Source organism: Malaya genurostris, chromosome 3, assembly GCF_030247185.1.
Source record: "Malaya genurostris strain Urasoe2022 chromosome 3, Malgen_1.1, whole genome shotgun sequence".
NCBI classification, from domain to species: Eukaryota; Metazoa; Arthropoda; class Insecta; order Diptera; family Culicidae; genus Malaya; species Malaya genurostris.
Genome location: NC_080572.1, coordinates 39,800,087 through 39,822,621, shown reverse-complemented (window position 1 = coordinate 39,822,621; position 22,535 = coordinate 39,800,087). Strand labels below are relative to the sequence as shown.

Genomic DNA, 22,535 nt, shown 5'->3' with positions numbered 1-22,535 from the left:
TAGAATAGATCGATGGTTAAAATAGGATTTATTCGGAAAAAATATGTCCATTACCAGTTGAAGCACTTTTCTCCTTCAGATGTGGATTCATGTCCAGATGGGCTTGCGTTTCGTTGCAGAAAATCTGCATCTTGTACTGGTTCAGGCATTTCTCCGAGCAAAATTGCAGCTGGGTGACGCCGTCCTGGAAGTCGACATAGCTGACAGCATGCCGAACGTGGCGGCACCAATCACACGTTTTGGCGCGTTTGAAAGATGCACGCCTACTTTGAGAAAAACACGATTCCGAACAGAAGATGGTGCCCTCCGTTGTGCCCAAGATACCAGTATGATTTGGCGGAACTCCACGCCGGCACCACTGACATATAGGTTCTGCGAAGGAAAAGAAATAGGTATGATAAATGTAGAACATAGTATCATCTAACTTTTTTGATATTCAAATCCATTGACACTAAACTTTGAGCAACGACTAATGATTTGCGTTGCGTTGTTACGATGGCCTTATGGGGCGGGTAGGGTCTAACACTTTTGAAAACACATTCATTATTTTCTTTGTATTTTCTCATTGTAAAACATTCCAAGAATATTCTGTGAAATTTTCAAGCCTATCGGAACAAAACTCAGCAAGTTATGGGCCTTTATCTTTACTTATCCTATACTGCGATGAAGTAAGAGCTCGGCACACAGGCTTAAGATTTCTTTTTCGAACGACTTAAAAACTTGACAAAACATTTTTGAAACGTTTCATGATAACAAGTTATAAAAGCAAAAAAAATATTTATTTTGAAAATGTTAGACCCTATGGGCTCCCGTTTTCTTTTTCGTTGTTTGCAACTTTGGAGAGGTTTTATAGCTACAAAATGGCGATTTGTTCTCGTGAAAAATTGTAGTTTTCACTTTGAATATCCACCAAAAATTAAAACAAAAATCAAACAGAAACGTTGGGGTTTAGAAAAACTTCTACTCTATCTATGCTGCTTTGATTTGTTGGCTTCTGATTAGTCTGCACAGAGATACAGTGGACACCGCAAATCATGATTTTAGGAAGCGTTCTCAAAAATACCTCTTCATTGACTTATTTCTCAATATTATTCCACGAAAAAATTACAAAATGTTGTTCGAATGATCCGTTTTATCATGCAAAACATTTGAATTTATTTTGTTGCACAATAATTCTGAAAAAAATCTCAAAAGAGCTGCAGAGAGCTGGTCGGCACTGTTTAGTCGCAATAACAAGGATTTCTTGCGTTGGTATGAAACAGTGGACGAAACATGGATCTATCTTTATTCTCCGGAGTTGTTTCAACATTTAGACGGGAAAAACGAAACAGGTAGGTGCAACAAGTATGGCGTCAGTTTTTAGATACTCGAGGTATAATTTACGTCGACTATCTTGAAAAGAAGAATCAACAAAAGTTTTTATTTATTAATGCGTTAGGAGTTATTAATGCGTTTGAAGTATGGAATCGTAAAAAACGGCCTCATGTGAAGCAAAAAAATCACCTTTAACCAAGACAATGCACCGTGCCACAAGTCAATGAAAATAATGGCCAAATTGAACGTATTGGGCATCGATCTGTTTCTTCACCCACCATATTTTCAATAACCTTGCCCCCAGCGACTACTTGTCATTTGAGGAACTGAGAGAGCCATTTCCGCTACTGAAGCCTATTTTAAGGCCATGGACAAATCATTATATATCATTCTATAAGTATTACATAAGAAATTTAGATAATAAATAAAACAATTTTGCTCAAGAAATGTTGTTTTCGTAGTTAGTTCCTGGACTTTTTAGACAATGTGGAAGCAACCTTCTCTACGGCAGTATCGAACCGCACAGAGTGCAAGTCGATTCGACACTGAATTTTGTTTTCTGTGAATAATTTTCTCAAATGCGAACGCATTCATTGAAGAGCAGAAATCATATGGAAACCGGGAACTTATGTGTACGATACCGTCACATCAATTAGAGGTTGGTGACAATGGTTTGAAAAACAGGGAGAATTAAACATGGTTCGTGGTTGAGTTGTAGATGTTCAAAACCTAACCACTGTCTATATTGTTTTACTTCTATATTTTGAATTTGTACCCCGGTATAGAAAACAAAGACACAATCCTACGTCAAAAGAATTTGAGTGATTTCATTTATGTGAAGATAAAGAATGGAAAGGTGAGACGTGACAAGGTTGATTTTAGCAACCAGAAAACTTTTACTAACTTAACTTTCGCAAGAGGAGTTGATCTTAAGCATCTCATCAATGCAAATCACTCGAGTCTCTGGTATGCCGGAAAGTACCGATAAAGGTCTTTTACCACTTACTATCCGAACCGACAAAAGAATAGTTATCAGAAGTTGTTACTTTCTACTTGCTAGTTATTCTCGTACACAATTAATTCTTCACTATCTCTAATAGTGAAAAAGTAAAAATAGCATGATGGGTCCATCAGGTAGCAGTGAGTGCAGCGCTACCGAATACCGCTTACAACCTAGACTAAACAACCAGCACGCTGTGACTCTGGGGACATAAGCAAATAGTTCGAACAAACCTTTCATTCTGATGTTCAACTAGCTGTATAGAGATTGGGAAAAATATCCATACAGCGTAGAACTCAATGTGTATAAGAATGCTGTCGGAAGTAGAAACTGACAACTTCTGGTAATTCTTTTTTTACCAGTTCGTATAGTAAATGGTGAAAGACCTTTTTCGGTACTTTCCGGCATACCAGAGACTCGAGTGATTTGCATGAATGTGATGCTTGAACTCGACCCCTTTGATTGAAGGTAAAAGTTTAGTCACTAAAAGATTTCTGGTTGCTCAAATGACCATTGTCACGCCTCACCTTTTTGTTGTATATCTTCACATCCTTGCTCTACCTTGAGTACTAGCATTTTATAAATCTGATTTTATTTATTATTCTCAGTTACAATAGAACTATTTTTAATGTTATAAATGATACTCATATTACTATTATTTTTCGTTAGAAATTTCGTTAGAACCTTTGGAATTTTCGGGTGGGTAGTACTACCCACCGTACCCACCTCTTGAAGAGTCCTCTTCCACCGGCTCTGGTCGGATTTACTGGGTAGAAACGTTCTTATGGGACATGGATACATATTTTGTACAGAACACAAATTTTGTGGCGAACACAAATTTTTGAGAACATGATCTGACGTCCTTGTTAGGAGACACTGCTAACACATTTTTCTCATTAATTTTGTTACAATATTGTTTCTTTGAGTTGATGTCAATATATTGGTTCCGAATTCATTGCAATCTATTGATTGTAGTTTAATCAGCAAAATGATGTGGTCTCCAACTAAAGAGATGACTATTGGTACAATAGTAATGTATGAGTGTCTTAGACTCCGTAGAAAAAAGCTAAAGTCGAAGAGAACCCTTAGGTCAAGGCGAACGTAGGAATAATAGTGTAGGAAAGAGTTGCTGTTGATCACCAGTCAAAAAATCGACCGGTTCTAAGTACCGTACTTATGCAACAAATAACACACAGTACTCGTTGTTTGACCATTTTCTCATGCACTTGGCTGCATACAAAGTTCTGAGAAGATTGAAAGAGGTACACCATCTAACACTAGTAGACATCTCCATTAACCCGCTTGATTTCCGAAAACGTTGCTTTGATGTTTGCATCAAGGTGACACACTCATATGGCTCTTTCTGACGACGACGAAACGAGTTGAAAGCGTCTTATAACAGTAGACACCTTTCGAATGTTGCGTTGAGCAGTTACCCATTAAAGTACGATACACACTGACTAGCAGCAGCAAAACGAAACCTTTTTGAAATCGATCCTTTCTCAAGCGGATCAATTTTCACATTATTTTAATTGATAATCATCATCGTCAAACGAGCATCTCTGTCCGGTAACGAATGAGCATGGGCATCGCATCTGAACCTCATGCCTAAATATGGGACATGCTACAGCATCATAACAAACCATTCGCCAACCGGATAGTGAGCGAAATCGAACATGAACATGCGCTTGGATGTTTGATTGGTGATTCTCGTCATTAAAAACACGGAATTTTATCCAACACTCACTGCAGCTATTCGTCGGCGGAGGTAAGATGTTGCTGACCACAATCATCGATCCGTGTTCTAATTATGATTACTGTTTGGATATATTCGGATTCATTCCTTGAATGCCCACACGTGGTTTGACTCTAGAGGGAGCATGACCGCATCGTTAGCAATGCTCATTACTGAATTCTATGTCGGAATTCCTGATTGAATGTAATTTGACACCTATTGCTTCATTGTGTGCAAGTGAATGGGACCACGAAAATTTCGTTTCGTTCGCCTACACAATCTTTACTCGATCGCGTATAGGCATGAACACCTGCTGTTGAGCATATGCTACCAGCTGTGGAGTCATCAATTTATCCCCAAAATACTGAATCCACTGAAATGAAGCAATGCCGTCAATCTATCTTTATTCACAAAACATAACTTTTATCGGACAATATATTAAATTAAATACCTAAATTTTCCACGAAGTAACGAAACACAATAGAACGGAAAGGTCTTCTGATACAGCGTTCCTTTTAATCAAAAATGAAATACAACCCGCTTGTGAGGAATTCTGGAAACCGGTAGAAGTCTGACTGCATTTCGGCTGCTGTCAAAATTACCCAGGCGAAATTACGTCATTCTCTCGCGCCGTACGTGTCTTGTTTAATTCACCATACATGTATTGTTTAATTGAATGGCAAGAAGTCGGCAGCAACAAAACCGTTAATAACCAGCACCCTCGGCAGTGTGTCTTTGGATATATATATATATATATATATATATATATATATATATATATATATATATATATATATATATATATATATATATATATATATATATATATATATATATATATATATATATATATATATATATATATATATATATATATATATAAAAGGAAATGGTTGTTGCATTGTTGCCAAACTTTTGCCGGAGTTCTGACAGAATGCGTTGCACTGGATGAATACTGAAATTGGGGAGGAGGAGATTACAAATTATACAATACAATACAAATTATTTGTATTCGATTTAGCTCTAGTGAGTTCACATGAACAACATAATATACTAATATCGAAATAGAAAAAGCGAATTGATATTAAACATATGAAGTTTGTTGTCAAAAAAAAAAACTCACCGACAAATGAAAAAGGTGTTTTAATCCACCTAGTTGTATGACGGAGCCTTTTTTATTGATATTTCATGAGAAACCGATGCATGTTTCATATTGGTTCTTACGGCCATCAAATAGCCAGGTCTACAAGCTCAAATAGTTTAAAAATCGGTTTTGAAAAGTTTGTTCTTATCTGTGTCGTAAATTATATGATGACTAGACATTTTTAACTGTCATCATCCTGTACTTTTAAAACTGGTAGTTTCTTTAGAACTGTTAATACCGTTTTCGTTTTAGAACCTACAGCCGAGTAAAACGAACACGTGGTACGCGCCCTAAACAACAACTCATATGAAAAAGAAAAAATAAACAAACTCGCATGGATGCGTGGTGTGACCCGAGAATATTTTCAGAGCGAAACTACGCGATTGGAGTTCGATCTGAAGCGACCCCAGGTTGCTAAAACAAACTCATCAAAAGTTGTTTTGGCGACTCTGGGTCAGCTCTCGGGCTGCTCTGATCAATAAACGAAAACGGTAGTTTGGAAAAATCTGTCAAACCATCACTGAGAAAAGTGGGTGAGACCCATTTTGGGAATATATATTTTGGTTTAACTACTGATTGGAGTAATTTTGAGGGCAGTTTAGATTTTTTTTACGTTTTGCCTTTTTCATATACAAACACGGAGAATCCACCGACCATAAAGTTGCGATATCGCAGTTTTTGATTTTTGCGATAGTTGATTCAACTAATTTCTTTGATTTTGATTCAACCAATATGATTTTTGATTTGCATATATTCAAGTAGTTGAAAAATGTGTTGTTTTGAATGCTGTCAAATGCCGGAGACATCTGAAAGCAAAACAATAATCGCAAGGGAAAATCAACTTTTTTTTAGTTGAAATCTGTTCGCGTCGCTTCAAAATATCAATGAAAACAACATCGATGGTTTAAGCATTTGGGAAAATTGTATTCATCCGATGTGAAGAAATTTAAGATTCCATGACAAGTGTTTATCGAACAGCGGTGTTGTGATAAAGTTAACCTTATTTCAGTTGCTAAAGATTTGGTGACAAATTAGAAAACGGTAACTGATTTGGTGTTACAAAAATCGAACAAAAATCAAAATCACTCAGAGATCAGATCAGTTGTGATTTCGTAACGATGATTTATTCTTTGGTTAAGATCACTTGTGATCAGTAGTGATTTTTTATGTACAAGATCAGTGATCTTGAAATCAGCTGTGATCGGTGGTTTTCCCAGCCCTGTTAATAACTAATGATATTTCTAGTCAATATAAAATACTGTTTATATTGGAACAACGATACTTATTTCAACTAGATCAGGGGTTCCCAAACTATTTTGAGTCATGGACCCCGTTACTAAAATTAAATTAGGCCTCAGACCCTCATCAACAAATTCCTTTGAAAATTCAATTTCTTGATTTTTTAATATTGATGTAAAATACTTACCAATTTCTGCGGATGGTCAAATAAACACAACTTTTTTAGCGTAAATATTTCAAATAACAACTTATATCAAACAATAGGGGGTCGATTTCTAGACCTCGTCGACCCCCATAGTCTTTTTTCTTTTATGTCGACCCCCGCAAAAAGGATATCGACCCCAAGGGGTCTATATCGACCATTTTGGGAACCCCTGAACTAGATCATGACGTATATCACTAAGTATATTTTGATTATTATCGCAAATTAATAACATTGTTCAAGTTGATTCAACTAGTTGCAATGTCTAAAACAACTAAAACCGATTTGTTTTTCTACTAACAGAATTTTGTTTCAATAACAATGCCAATTATTTCAACTGAAATAGGGTAACAGAGGTATTTTGGCCCGCTTTAGGATCGATTTTATTTTGGCCCACTTTGTAAAAATTGCCACCAAATTTTTTAATATCTTTGAAAAATCCTTCCGCAATAGGTAATTTAATGTGATTAGCTTCAAACTGATGCAACATCGGTTACCTAAGATCGATTGAATCCATATAGTTTGTTAGGTGGGCCAAAATATATGAAGTGGCCAAAATACCTCTGTTACCCTATTTGTTGAAATTGAATGTGTGAAATATGTGTCCTCACTAATTGGCAGCATTTTTTTTTCAACCAATTAAATTAGTTGTTTCAACCATCGTTTCTGCTACTCGAAAAACAAAAATGACAGTTTAGTTAAAACAACAATTGATTAGTTGTACCAAATTTTAACCAATCAAATTCAGAAAATCAACTAATATTCTGGTTGAAATGGGATCGCGGGTGGTTCCGTGCACGGAAAACCCTCCAATAAAAAAATTGCGATCTCACAATTTTTGATTTTTGCAGTTGTTGTTTTAACTAATAATCAGTTGATTCAACCAATTTGCTATTTGATTGTACCATTGAAAAATATGTTGTTTTTAATGCTGCCTAATGTCAAAAACAGCACAAAGCAAAACAAAAATCGCAATAAAAAATCAACCATTACTTTAGTTGAAATTCGTTTCTTAAACCTTTTCATGCAAACGAAATTCGCTTAATATACGTTTGTGAAACTCGTGAAGAGTAACATTTGAATGATAGTAAATTGATGTTTATCATAATACTAGTTGTCAGAATATTAATGTGATGACAAATTATCTATATCTTTACTGCCCTGGCGGAACAATAAGAAACGATTGATATAAAGTAGTGCTATGCACAGAACTGATAGCCGTTAGAGATATTGCAATTAACAAAACGTGTTTAACCAAAACTAGAACCCAGTGAGTTGTATGCGTTTGAAAGTTTTTTGGTCTCAAAATCAACTTGACTATCCATCGTGAAATGCATGTTAATGAATGAGCATCATGTTATCTTCAAGTCATGTACAAAAATCGTATGAACAAAGTGATTAAATTGAAAATGTTTAGTACACTGAAGTCTTTTTTTATGCGAATTTACGTACCGCATAACTCTGAAAATTCGCATAAAAAAACCGCATAACTCTGAAACTTCGCATAAAAAAAATCGCATAACTCTGGAACTTCGCATAAAAAAAGACCGCAGAAGGGTAAACCGCATAACTCTGAAAATTCGCATAAAAAAAACCGCATAACTCTGAAACTTCGCATAAGAAAAACCGCATAACTCTGAAAATTCGCATAAAAAAAGTCGCGTAAAAAAACTGCATAAAAAAAGACCTCAGTGTATTCCTTCATATAATCTGTTGAAACTGTAAGTTGCAATGACTCAAAAAATAAAAATCAGTGCATTCGGTGCGACTTTTTGTTCGTAAGTAATATACAGGGTCCGGCACTCGAAGTGTAACCAATTAAAAAGGCCATAAATTCAGTTTGGAAAATTACTTTTACTTAATTCAAAGCACAAAATGTGTAAAAATAATACAAAATTCAGAATCAATTCACTTTTGCTCGATATGACCACCTTTTGCCTTGACTATGGCCTTGAGACGGTCAAAAAACGAATCGCAAGTTGCCGAATGTGACTTGCAGGTATTTTGGCCCACTCGCGGACAATAACTTTTTTCAGCGCCTCGAGACTGGTGTATCTTTTAGTTCGGAATTTGCTCTCCAAAATGGCCCAAAGAGAATAATCCATTGGATTCGCATCTGGTGAATTCGAGAGCCATTGTGTGGATGTTATGAAGTTCGGAACGTTGTTTTTCAGCCATTCTTGGTTCACTCGAGCTTTGTGAGACGGTGACGAGTCCTGCTGAAACGTCCATGGTCTGCCACCGAAATGTTTGTCTGCCCACGGTTTCAAGGCAACCTCCAGAATACTTTCCCGATAATATGTCGCATTTACCTTGACGCCAGGCTCGATGAAAACGATTGGAGAGCGCCCATCTGCGGTTACAGCGGCCCAAACCATTATCTGTTGCGGGTGCTGCCTCCTGGTGGCCAATCGATGACTCAAATTCTCGTATGAACGGTCGGTCAAGTAAACCCTATCGTTTTGAGAGTTTACGAATTGCTCAATTGGAAAAATTTTCTCGTCAGAAAATACAATGTTCGGAAATTGACCGCTTTCGGCCAAACGAAGCAACTCCTTCGCTCTCTCAAGTCAAGATTTTTTTTTCGCGTTCACTTTTGGCAAAATGCTTTCTTGCGCTTGTAAACAATACAACTCCGAACTGTCATTTAGCAAATTTCTAGAGAGCTGATGCCCGTGCGTCAGCTGCGCGAGCGGTCTGAAGTTGGTTACACTTCGAATGCCGGACCCTGTAGTAGTCACAATTAGAAAGTTTCGTTGACACCAGCACTACTAAAAGACAGTATATTATTTATATTAAATATTACATATTTTTGCCTTTCGCATGTAGAAATCAAATCAAATAATCTCACTAGGTTTTCTCGGAGATGGTTTGAACGATTTCCACAAACTTAGATTCAAATGAAAGGTCTCCCGGTCTTATACGGAATTCCTGAATTTTATCCGGATCCGACTTCCGGTTCCGGAGTTATAGGGTAAAGTGTGTTCAGTATTGCACACCGTCACTTAAACCGGCAAAACAAAATACGTTAAAAAATTTCTAAACTAGTCTCAAAACTACACAAATCGATAGTCATTATCAGTAGGCAACTAAACAAACCGATTCCGGCTATCCTGGTTCCCGGTATCCGGTTCCGGAAGTGCCGGAAATAGTGGTCATATACACCAAAATGGATCTCACTCACTTTTCTCAGCGATGGTTTGACCGATTTCCACAAACTCAGATTCAAATGAAAGGTCTACCGGTCTTATACGGAATTCCTGAATTTTATCCAGATCCGACTTCCGGTTCCGGAGTTATAGGGTAAAGTGTGATCAGTATTGTACACCGTCACTTAAACCGGCGAAACAAAAAACGTAAAAAAATTCTAAACTGGTCTAAAAACTACACAAATCGATAGTCGTTATCAGAAGGCAACTAAACAAACCTATTCCGGCTATCCTGGTTCCCGGTATCCGGTTCCGAAAGTACCGGAAATAGTAGTCATATATACCAAAATGGATCTCACTCACTTTTCTCAGCGATGGTTTGACCGATTTCCACAAACTTAGATTCAAATGAAAGGTCTTGTGGTTTCACACGGAATTCCTGAATTTTATCCGGATCCGACTTTCGGTTCCGGAGCTATAGGGTAAAGTGTGTTCAATATTGTACACCGTCACTTAAACCGGCGGAACAAAAACCGTAAAAAATGTTATAAACTGGACTCTAAACCGACTTCGATTAAACCGGTTCTCGGGTTCTGGTGCCGGAAGTACATATAATAGTGAACCCACTTCGTTTTCTTAAGGATGACCTACGCAATCAAAGCACTGTTTTATTCTGTATGTTATACTAGTTAATGCACAAACAATCTCTTGGTTTCTTTCAAAAAATCGAAGAAAAATTTTTTGAATAGATTATCACAATATTATACATGAGAAAGGCATCATTACACCACTAGGTGGATTAAACCATGTTTTATATATCTTAACATACCGAATTTTCATTTAAAAAATCAGCACGTATATCAATAAGGAATATATTATTGCCACTCAAAATCAATAATTTTGCTTAAGTTGAAATAACTAATCGTAATATCTAAAACAACTAAAACCGATTTGTTTTTCAACTCACAACTTAAATCAAAAACAAGTTCGGTTGTTGTAACTAAAATCTTTATTGAAATTGAAAGATGTGTGTCTTTACTAACTGACAGCATCTTTTTTCAACCAAAAATTTTGTTATTTCAACCATCGTTTCTGTTGATCGAAAAACAAAAATGACAGTTTAGAAAAAAACAACAATGTATTAGTTGTACCAAATTTTAACCAATCAAATTCAGAAAAACAACTAATATTTTGGTTGTTTCACGATTGCGAGGGGTTCCGTGTAGTAGCGTAAATCATTTTGAAATGTTCGAAAAAGCCATGGAATATAATGTGTGGACTCTGTATACTTTTCGAAAGAAAAAAATCGCCGCACGGGTATCCGAAACAAACAATATACTTTTATTAGGTGAAAATTATCGACCGAATCGAGTTCAAAACATTTCTAATGTCGGAATAAATAGAGCAAGGAGTTAAATTACTCTCGAGCTTGATTACACCTGAAAATTGCCATTTCAGAACTCCGTGGAAATCTAAAACAAATTACCTTGCTTGTCCAGCATCTTCAGTAGCATCGGACTTTTGGAACTTTCCCGTGAGCTGTCCTTCTCGGAAGTCGAGCTATCCCCGTGGTGATGTAAATTAACACCATTTCTGCTGCTGCTGTTGGTATTGTTGTTATTATTGTTGTTGGTGGTGGTGGTGCTGCCACTGGTAGTACTGCCACCGCTTCTGCTTTTGATGCTATTGGAGGCAGATCCAGTGCAGCCACCTGCTACGCCGCCCCCACTGCCATTACCACAGCTGGCAGTCGCCCCTAACAAGGCTGATGGCGATGGTATACCTGACGCGATGACTGCTACCGTTGCAATAGTATCACTTAGCTCACTGGAATTATGCTGCCGCATATTGAATTGCCTTGGCTTGTGCTGCTGCTGCTGGGCTTTGTTGTGCTTCGGTTTCATTGTGGATGAGCCTTTACTTGTGCCGTTATTATCCTTGTTGCAGCCGCTACTACTGCGATTGGATTCACTTCCGACAGCCGGGGTAGACGAGGACAATGCGATATCGATACGATCCACACTGTCCCCGTAGCCGTACCAGCCGAGAATATCGTTCATGGCCGTCTCTGCAAAGTCCTGTTTGTGCAAAATGAGCAAGAGATGGGATAGAAGAAAAAACACGATGAAAACCTGAGCCGAGCAATGTAAGGTGATATTTTCTAAAGTAAAGTCATTATTTTATTAAAATCATGATACCGGACCACGGTCGAATTTCAGCCGGTATCCCTGCACACGAGGAAGAGAATCATAATAATTGTAATAGTATCGGTGTGCCGGTTTGTCAGTCCGCCTAATGTCCTGACTAGGAGTAACACGCTTGCACGACATACCGACGGTTTAATCGAACTAGACGGCAAACATTTTGCGTGGAAAACAAATTTATGGATGTTCATACGTCGCTTCCGCGGAAATGCTTAGTAACACTCATTCAATATTTATTCGAACCTCATTTCTTACTAATGTATATTTATCTCATTCTGAAAATGACATTTCCATGCCATGTCACGTATTGTGCTGTATCCTAAACAAGGCCGGAATTCCAATTCAATCGTTCATAATCATAAAGTTCGAAAATAGTATATAATAAGGATATTGTTGGAATTTTGTTCCGACAGTCAACCCTTTTCATGCCAAGCTGGGTGTCATGATGCTATGGGGAAGGATGCCAAATTACGATATTCGCAAAAACTTTTCAGGACAATAATGCTGGCTGTCAAGGGTGCTAGTGTAGAATTCTATAATTATCCTTCCGTCATCACCGTGAAAAGGTGCTATCACATTTCACCGCCCATTCGTAGCAACAACATGAACGAAATGAATGGTATTTATGTCAGATTTCAGCCTGCCCTGATCGAATAAATATTTTACTACGTGATGGGTGTCAAAATTTGATGCAAATAATTCCCAAATTATTCGATAATCCAGGTTACCGAAGAGCAACAATACAACAAATTTTATGCATCACATTCAGTGATCTTCTTCTACATCGACTGAAATCAACGCAGTTTAGAGTAATAGTTCAGTTCTAAGAAAAACGTCACATGACGAACGCAATAGGATCCGTCGATTGAAATCCGATGACATAAAACGAAACGAAAACAACATCAACAAAAGCAGTGAAAATTTGTCCCGCTCTGACCGGCCATTAAATGTAACTTGAGAAGCCATGAAACCGTGCCGTATCTTGATGAGCACGTTTTTTTTCGGGTGTTGCCATGTCAACCGGACAGGACAACCTTCAAGCATTGCACGCCAGTATCACGGGGTTGTGATAAATCATTCCGAGATATCGTTGAGAATATCGTTTACAATCGCTGACCTTATCGATTGAACACGATAAGCCCAACGGATTCCGTTGGTCGTGCTGATCAAGAGTACCCTACTACGTAGTTAGCGGTTGTCCGACTGAAAATAAGGGGCCGAAACTCGAATATAAAGGCTAGTCCGCAGAGTGATGCGGATTCAAACCAATAAATTTTCGGAACACCAATAAAAGTCAGTTTCGTTTCGGTAACATGAACGGTCTACAGATCTGAAGAAACGTCTAGCAAGAACCTTCAGAATGTTCGTGTATCAGTTGGCACCCAGCGGATCTATTAAATAATTTATATCATAGGTTACGAATCTCCCATCGGGCATGGATCGATTACCATCAGGCAAATTTGGCTGGCGCTAAATTCTGGCTGGGAGCTTTACCAGGCAAATTGATACTTGGTGATCACTTTACCAAACAACAGCTAACACACATTGAGACCTCTACTAGGGTGTCTGTTCTCTGTGAATAAAGGTTGTAAATGCATTCCATATGTTTGCCTTATGATGCAGAGAGAAAAATTTCGAAGACTACAACAAATAGGAATTTCACAGGTAATCTAATTCCACATGCAATTCATAGGAACCCAACCAGTCAAATGACTGGATTTTACTAAAATCTGCGACGAATTTGAACTAATTTCATCCGTTTCAATTGCTAGCTACATTCGGTCAGCAAGTGCAACTGTACCTGTCAAGCAGATATGTGCTTTAGGTTGCGACGCTCCTTTTTTGTGTATCTTACAAGATGTGAAGTCATAAGTCTTGAGATATTGATGAGAGAGTCGTATGCAAATCACAAAAAGTGAGAATGGATTATTCAAATTCGAAACCATTTAAATATTTTTTGTAATGCTTTGTACATTAATAATACTTCATTCACGCATAACATTAGCGGCCCTTACACGAGTTATTAAAAATGTCATTACTAAAAAATAATATCATTTTAATGAACGTGTAATAGTGCAGTAATGACGAGATTCCTATCAAATTTGAAATATATCATTACTTAGTCATCATTAAAAATGACAAAAATAATGCTCATGTAAGGGCCGCTATTCGTATGTCCTACATAATCAAAGTTGCCATTAAGCTACGATCAGACTAGCCAGTTTATCTGTTACAGATTATGTGCCACATTATACAGGGGCTGGGGTCCACTAGGAGATTGATAGTACCTATTAGCTCTCTCCGGACTGTACCAGCCTAGATGCCGTGTGGAATCCGGCGGAAAAAAATGAACCAAGAATAGATCCACTGGGTTCCTGCTTCCATGTCGTAAAAGGCGACAATTGCAGGAGTTTCTTTTTCCTTTCAGTTATCAGATATTTTCAATGTTTTACTTCTGATTACTCTATTTTACTAAATCATCTCTTTATTCAACCTATCAATTTCCATCTAGCTTCGGAGAAAAGTTTTAATAGGAATGATTTCTTCTTCCATGTTATTGATTGTCTTTCAGGATTATAAAATGAATGATAAAAATCAACCATTGCGCAAATCCGTTTATATTACAAAGTTGATAACAGCGATAACATATATCGGTATATTGAATACATAGTAAAAAACACTTGATATTAATATTTCAAACAGTAAATTAATATTTTTCTCGATAGCCGGCTGCCCAGATCAAATAATATAACCAATTAATAATTTCAATAAATAATTAAAATAATAAAGCGGAAATAATAAAGAGTCAAGACGCGTGTGAAATCTGTTGACCTTTGTTTGGTGATTTAAAATGATTTTATAATAACTGTTTAGAATATTTCAATGCAATGAATCAACTTTTTTGTCTAAATCCTATTCGCTCGTTTATTTTGTATCACGTAGTTTCATTTATAAAAACGTGCTTAATCCACCTAGCAGTGAGATGATACCTTTTTTTATACTGATTGACGGATGCGGATTTTGCATGACTAAAAAAAACGCGAAAGGTAGATGCATAAACGAGTGACTGCATACTCGACAGCCGGCTGTCCGGAGTTTTGTCAATTTCGGAGATTGACTGTTTTGTGCATTATATTGCCAGCACAATGTAACACATAAAACGATAATACTTTAAAACATTCTTGGTAGCCGGCTACCCAGAGCAATAAACACATGATAACATTATTAAAACATTTACTAACAAAGTATCCTCTCCTGTGATGCATGTGGGAATGCAGAGGATTCCTCGGTTCTTAGTAGCAACATGCATCGAACTAACAATCCTTTCCCTCCCAAGTAGATCTGCATTCGGACGTGGCCGGCGTCGGTATTGATCAGCATGCATGGTTCAATACAGTTTGCACAGTGTGAAGCAATGTGTTATTCCCAAACATGTTACTTCAAAAAATCATTTTGCAATCTCAATTGGTCCAGATCAATAACGGAGTAGCAACACACGGGCGGTCTCTAATGCTAATGCTAATGCTACAGATTATGTGCCACATTATATTTGACTGCGACAAACCTTTTGATTATGTCTGTATTGTGATTACATTGATCAGACAGATAAAACTGGTTAACAGACTAAAATATAGGAAGTAACCCGAGTTGAGTGTGAGATCAAAAAGATAACTCAATTTGATGTTGTGCTGTTCACATATATCGATTATTTTTTTTTAATTATAGAGGTTTTAACACCTTAAGGTCATTCGCCTCTTCGGACCAGAAAATCTTTCTGACCCTATGTGCGGGGTTGGGAATCGAACCCAGGTGGGCTGCGTGATAGGCATCGACTATCCCATCACGCTATACCCGTCCCCGTATCGATTATTTAATTTGCTATCGTTTTGGTCGTTTTAACGGTTAAAAGATCAAAATCGAAAGCAAACAAAAATGCTGTGTGACATCTAACTGAAAACTAATTTGGCTCTCATTGAAAGCACGTTGAAAACTTAATATGATGTAGTTTTTTTTCGAAATGACATGTCGCGAGCATAACCTAAAAATAGGCCAAAATAGAACCGGGATAGTATACATTTAGGCGATATTACTCGCAAACAAAGAAAAAGCGATCTTATGCAACCGGTTATCCTTATTTCGAACTTAGGTGATTTGGAATGTGAACTTTCTGCAATTGCTATGGATTGTAAATGCTAACTGTAAGTAGATGGAAAATGTTCGATTATATGACAAGCGGTGCACACTCGTTGCGTCGCTTCCATCCTGCATCCACCATGAATAGCAGTGAGGCTATTTGAGCCAAAACTGTAGCATTATAACATCAAACATCAGTTATCTACCTGAAGACCAAGCGTATTACAGTGAAGTCTTCTACAACACTGGGAACGTGAGTTAAGAATCCAGCAATAAGGTATCCCGGATCATTTATTATTTTGACTAATTGGGACAATGGACGATTATCTCGCTTCTGATCATAAGTAGAACTATAATGTCTTGAGCAGTCACGTACCCAGAAGGGTGGCCCGAGGGGCCCTGGCCCCTCCCGAAATCGAAAACAGATATATAATTATTTAGAAAATCTCAGACATGTGTTACAAAAAAAATAAGACAGTAAACAGATCCAGTGGAAAAGTTTATAGCGTCTGTTAAAAAAAACCGTAAAAAGCACACCGAAAATTAGGTACATAAGCAAATCTTCAGTAACATTATTTTTTATCTTTGGGCTCCTCCTGGGTACCGGCCACCATACCCACTATTTCCAGAATCAAGAACAGAAATGACTCATCAACTAACATGATCTGTTAATTAGAAGATTTTACCAACCAGTTTCAGATAACACAATCGAATTTTTTTCGAAGCACAAAAATCGGTTTTCACAGTGATTTCAATCAATGTCAAAATTAAAGGAAATGGTACAGGATGACCAAAAAGTGCCATGAGGATTAGTACTGAGCAAAATTATCATACTTTTAGCAAGATTCTGCGAATGAAAAAGATGTCCTGCCGCTGGATGCCGCACTTGCATACTCAGGATTAAAACGATGAACGCGAGCACACGTCGGAAGCTTGTCCTCCTATGCTGATGATGATGATGTCGATTGGTTACTGTTGACGAAATCTGGATCCATTATTATACACCAGAGAATAGAATGATTAACCGACAATAGACTGAATTCGGCACGAGTGCTCCGAAGCGACCTAGGTAGGCTAAATTAGGCGAAATGGTTATGAGGTCGGTTCTTTGGGTTTGTCTCGGTATACTTTTCGTGGACTACCTCGAACAAAGAAAAACACCTTCGACAGCAAGTATAAGTGTGCATTATTATAGCGATTGGTTTTTCGAGACAAGGCACAGAGCAGAGTGTGAGCTTCATTTTGGAGTTCTGACCGCTTCTTCCGGACCTGTTCCGAAACCGGAAGCCGGATTGGGTTAAAATAGCATACAAGTCTATGAATCCATAAGACCATCCATTCTTACATTTGTGCAAATCGTGCTAGTCATCTGTGAGAAATTTATGTGACTTCCATTTTGGAGTTTTTGACTACTACTAAGAAGATTTTTCTGTTGTAGCATCGTCACTCTAAATGACGATTTTAAATTTTTATACTTATCACCCTGTATAACCAGAACAGAGATGCAAAGTAAAAATTTTGAATATATTCATGCAGGGCTGAAGAAGTCTGTACTGTCTGAACTCCAAGTTTTCTTCAAAGAATGATGTAAGGAATTGGTATAGTGAACAAAACAGACCGCGGCGATTTCAAAAGTCTGTAAATTTTTACAAACATCTACAAAAAACGTGATTTTCAAAAGTCTTCAAAAAAGTCTGCAACTGAAACATGTATGCAGCTTATTTTATAAATCTGCTGATTTACAAACAAATCTGCAGGTCTGACATCTCTGATCCAGATACGGAAGATGACTCGATGAAATTAAATAGGATCATGTGGGATTATAAAGCACTTCATTTGAATATAAATTTATTTAAATCTGCTCGATCATCTGTTCAACAAACAATCAACAAATTTTGCAAACTAGAAAAGCTTGAATAGTTTCAAAATATTTGTTTCTTTTTACATAGTGAACACATAATAACATTTACATAAAATACACCTTTAAAATTGAAGGTATTAATACTCATCACTCAGTTTTTCTAGAACCAGAAGTCGAAGCCGAACTATGGGACTATATGATTTATTATTTCTTATTTGTGGGCCCCTCCCGAAACGAAATCCTTGGTACGGGCCTGGTCTTCAGTATAGTTTTAGTTCTTGTGTAGACTTATAAGGTTCTGAAATCTGTGACATTCAATGTAGTAATAGTTTGAATTTCGTAAAAAATGATTTTTTCCATACTGTCGGATAAAAAGTTATGGGTACTTTCAGAACGGGTTTGGAGAGTAGATGTTTTGTATTTTTGTTTTCCGCATGTAGAAATTCGATGACGGTACCACCATTCATGTCATCTCCAGTAGTCATCTAATAAACTAAAACCATAAGTTAGAGTGAGATCTATTGTGTCTGTTTGAGAGCTACATTGACTCTACGGGTTAGATAAAAATCTGCTTCGAGTTTTCTCGTGGCTATAACAGCAGTATCGCACAATTGTCGAACTATTTTTTCTTCGGTATTGTTTCTTACAGTCGAAGCAAAGACATTGCATTCAATTTTACCACAATTCGTTGATTTAGAGTCGACTAGTTCTCAAATTAACATTACTATTGCTACAATAACCCTACTATGCTGGGTTAAAATAAACGATATACAATTCAATTCAACCCTTCTATGCAATCACTGTAACTACCGAATTTCGTATGATTTGCATAATGAAAGATCCATTATTCCATGAATTGAATTTTGATTTTATAAATCACGATTTAAAGAAGAACGAGTTCTTTTGAAATGAATTGATCTAATTTAAAGAACTTGTTTTATGGTGCACAAAAATTATTCTGGCCATCTAGATCCCCGATTTCTGGATGCACTGAAAATAATGGTCAAAAGACTTTGGAATTGAACTTCGCGACGTCGTATGACTACAAACATTTTTTTAAACTGAACGCAAAGATTGTTACAGGACCGGATGCTTAACGTATCTAGAAGGAAATCGATGATCTGATATATATTTCTCATATCAAATTCTAAATCTGCCTTCTACGGCAGACGATCAGCAATATGGAAATGCCAAAACCACTATTCAGATTGACCAGCTTCAAACAAACGTGGTACCGATGATCGCCAATTTATCCAATGCCTCCCAGATGTGTGGTTCTACACCAATATTATCGTGGCTAAAAAGAAGAAGCATTTTTGGTATAAAAACTGAAAAAATGTTGAAAAAAGTTATTTCTTCACGGTTATGGTTGCAGTCAACTGCCACAAGGCTACTCGGCAGGATGTCCAAGCATTTATGTAAAAGGCAACATAGTATTGAAGGAATAACTCTTCTATTGAAACTTAACTTTGTATTTTGGTATCGCCATTGGTAATTTGCCCAATTTCAATGGAATTTTCATTTTTTGATTTTGACAAAACTTTTGCCTTGAAAGTTTTTTTTTTAAACGAACAGCAAAATGATAAAATGATGTGATATCAATTGAAAATTTGATGAGTCGGTATCATATTACGATTTCAATCTGATGTTGCTATCTTAATCAGATTTCAATTTGTTCTCATTTTGATGTTAGACTTTACTTGGGTTAAGCTACTCATTACAGTTTTTCTGTACCAAGTGATCACATCACAATGGTCCTAAACGGAAAATTAGCGAGACAAAAATATTTTCGCTATCAATTTTTTTTTGTAGTTAATGTCTTCACAAAAGTTGTTTGTATTCAACTGACGCTTCTTTTGATGTAAAAGATTATTAGCGTGGTTAAATTTAAATCTGAATTCTAACTTTCGTGATTGAATTTAAAAAATATTGCACCTCACAGAATTTTGTTACTACTAGTTCGGAACAACGGTATTAAACTGTATCTTATGCTTCCAATCATGCAAATTCAATCGAGTCAGTCATTTTGGGAATAAATTTATTGAAATTGTTGAGCGGAAAATCTATATTTTGCTGCAGTTTTCTTGTTTTAATTTTTCGAAAAAATGATTTATGAGACACTCATAGGCCTCATTTGAAACCATAGTTTTACTGAAGGTAGTATGTTTCTACGTTTTGGCGTTTAAGAGTTATATGACTATTTCGATTTTTTGTAAGGCAATTTGAACACTAATTTAAGTGAGTTAAAAAAATAACACCATCTCAGATTTCTTTTCAAACTTTTCTTATTTATTGACCTTTCAAAACCCATATGAGATTAGTCATTATCGATCTAACACCTGTTGAATATCTATATTAGAAGGTTGACTAGTTTTTGACGAAAAAATAATCATAACTTTTGAATGGTAGCTTATATTGAAAAGTTTAGTTGAGCAAAATTGTACGTAATAAATAGCTCAATAAATCTTCGGAAGACAATTTTCTCAATTCAATTCAAGATAATTTGTTTACTTTCTCTTTCGATTATTACGAAGCTAAAATATTAATTTCATCAAAAATTCCAATATTAATCGGAAGTTTGTAGATTTGACTTGAAAATTATTCAAAGAGGTAAGCATCAAATATTAGATCAATCCGATAATTCGTGAAAGACAAAATAAACAAAGAGAAACTGTCATTTGCAGTTAGGCTCTTTGGCATGGGATGATAGATATAAAAGAAAACAAAACTAACATTTATTTGATTCTACATACCGTTTGATGATTTGATGATCCATCGGTTATTCAATTTGGTTATATTTGAGTAAACAGAAATCTTATGACTGCATGAGCTTCATCAAGTTAACTCAAACTAAGTGCTGAATTCAATCAATAAATCAAATAATGAATGAAGTGAAAAGAAAGTAACTTAGGTCCTTTGATAATTCTACAGTCTGAATAAGGTTTGAATTTGGGTGAATTCATGATTAGGGTAAAGTGGGGAGTGATGTCCCACTTGAAATAAAAAAAAAATGAACTTATTAATCCAATGTTTATGCAAACACCATTTGAGTTTGCAATGATATATGAACTGGTGAAAAAATGATAGCACAATTATTCACAGATATTAACAGTTTTTATTCGTGTAAACTGGGGGAAAATTTCAAACGCTATTGCGGAGCGAATAAAATCTTGACCGCTACAGTAAAAACGAGTGAAAAGAATTTAGACAAAATAGTTGATTCATTGTAGTGACTGACATATTGCAATCATCCGAGAGTTCTATATAATAGATGAAATTCGTGTATTGATTATTCTATAGATTATATTAAATTAATTTAAATCACCAAACAAAACGCGTCTTGATTAATTATTATTTCCACTATATTATTACTACTCATCACGAAAATGGTTAATTGATTATTTTGGTTGCACTGGGCAGCCGACGACCGAGAAAAAATTATTAAATTATTTACTTTAAATCTGAAGTGTGATACGTAACCCCTTCTATCGGTTATCAGAAGTTAGGTAATCAAACAAACAATAATTTTTCCTTCGCGATATTCGATTTATATCATTCAATGTATAATCTTGAAAGATAAGCAATACCATGGAAAAAGAAAAAGTACCAAATAAAACTTTTCTCAGAAGCTAGATGGAAATAAATACGAAATCAGTTTGTCGAAAAATGGAGAAAATAGTTCTGAAAAAAACTGTATGTTGAATGAACAGATAATTTAATAAAATAGAGTGAAAAGATGTGAAACGTTGGAAAAATCTGATAACTAGAGGAAAAAAATAAACTGCTACAATTGCTGCCTTTTGCGGCATGGAAGCAGGAACCCAGTGGTTAAGTCGTTTTTTCCCGCCGGATTCCACGCAGCGAATAGGCTGGTGGAATCTGTAGATCCATTGTAAATTTCAAAAGCCGTAGATCTACAAATATTCTCGTATATCTGACATCGCTGAGTTTCACCGGAAGGGAAGACAAACCCTGACAACTGGCTTCTTATTCGAAAATGTTTCGAATTTCAAATTATTTGTATGTTTTAGTGTAATTCCGGAAAAAACCGAATTATTACCGAACTTGATACAGGGACTTCAGAGAAGGTCATAGTGATATTTTTTGGGGAGCTTAGATATTATAAGGAAAAATTTATCGAATTTAGTGATACTTTTTGACGAGCACAGATACTTTCTTCACAGCTCAGAGATGATCAAGAGGGAAATCATGGAGGAAAGCTGTAGGAAGCACCACTAAAAACTGGTGTAACGATTCAACGAGAAATGTAACCTATTGATGAGCCGCTTTTACGTATTAATGGGCCCGAGGGCAAGATTTTTTTGTGTGCCCCTAGCTTACTGTCGTTTTTTTGCTCGGTTGGTCCTGTCCGTCTTGTATTTTTGTTTTTGTTTGGCTCGAATAATCCCCTAATACCATGGGCTCGGGGTCACTTGCCCCTATGTAATAACGGCCCTGGTACAGACTTTACTTTCACATCAGCGGTTCAATGCATAAGGTGCTGGTCTTACAAGTCGGTGGTCGTATGTTCGAGTCCCGACCTAGAAGGATTT

General features: G+C 36.5%; 1 protein-coding gene across 1 annotated transcript in view; it reads right to left on the bottom strand.

Annotated features, from left to right (window-relative positions):
- The window catches only part of LOC131434823 (sine oculis-binding protein homolog A), a 69,902-nt gene that overhangs the window by 7,620 nt on the left and 39,747 nt on the right, over positions 1 to 22,535 (bottom strand). Inside the window, exons 3-4 of the mRNA XM_058601994.1 lie at positions 11,270 to 11,861; positions 55 to 372 (exon numbers count right to left, since the gene is read on the bottom strand). Coding sequence (XP_058457977.1) covers positions 55 to 372; positions 11,270 to 11,861 — 910 coding nt within the window. The remainder of the gene's footprint in view (positions 1 to 54; positions 373 to 11,269; positions 11,862 to 22,535) is intronic.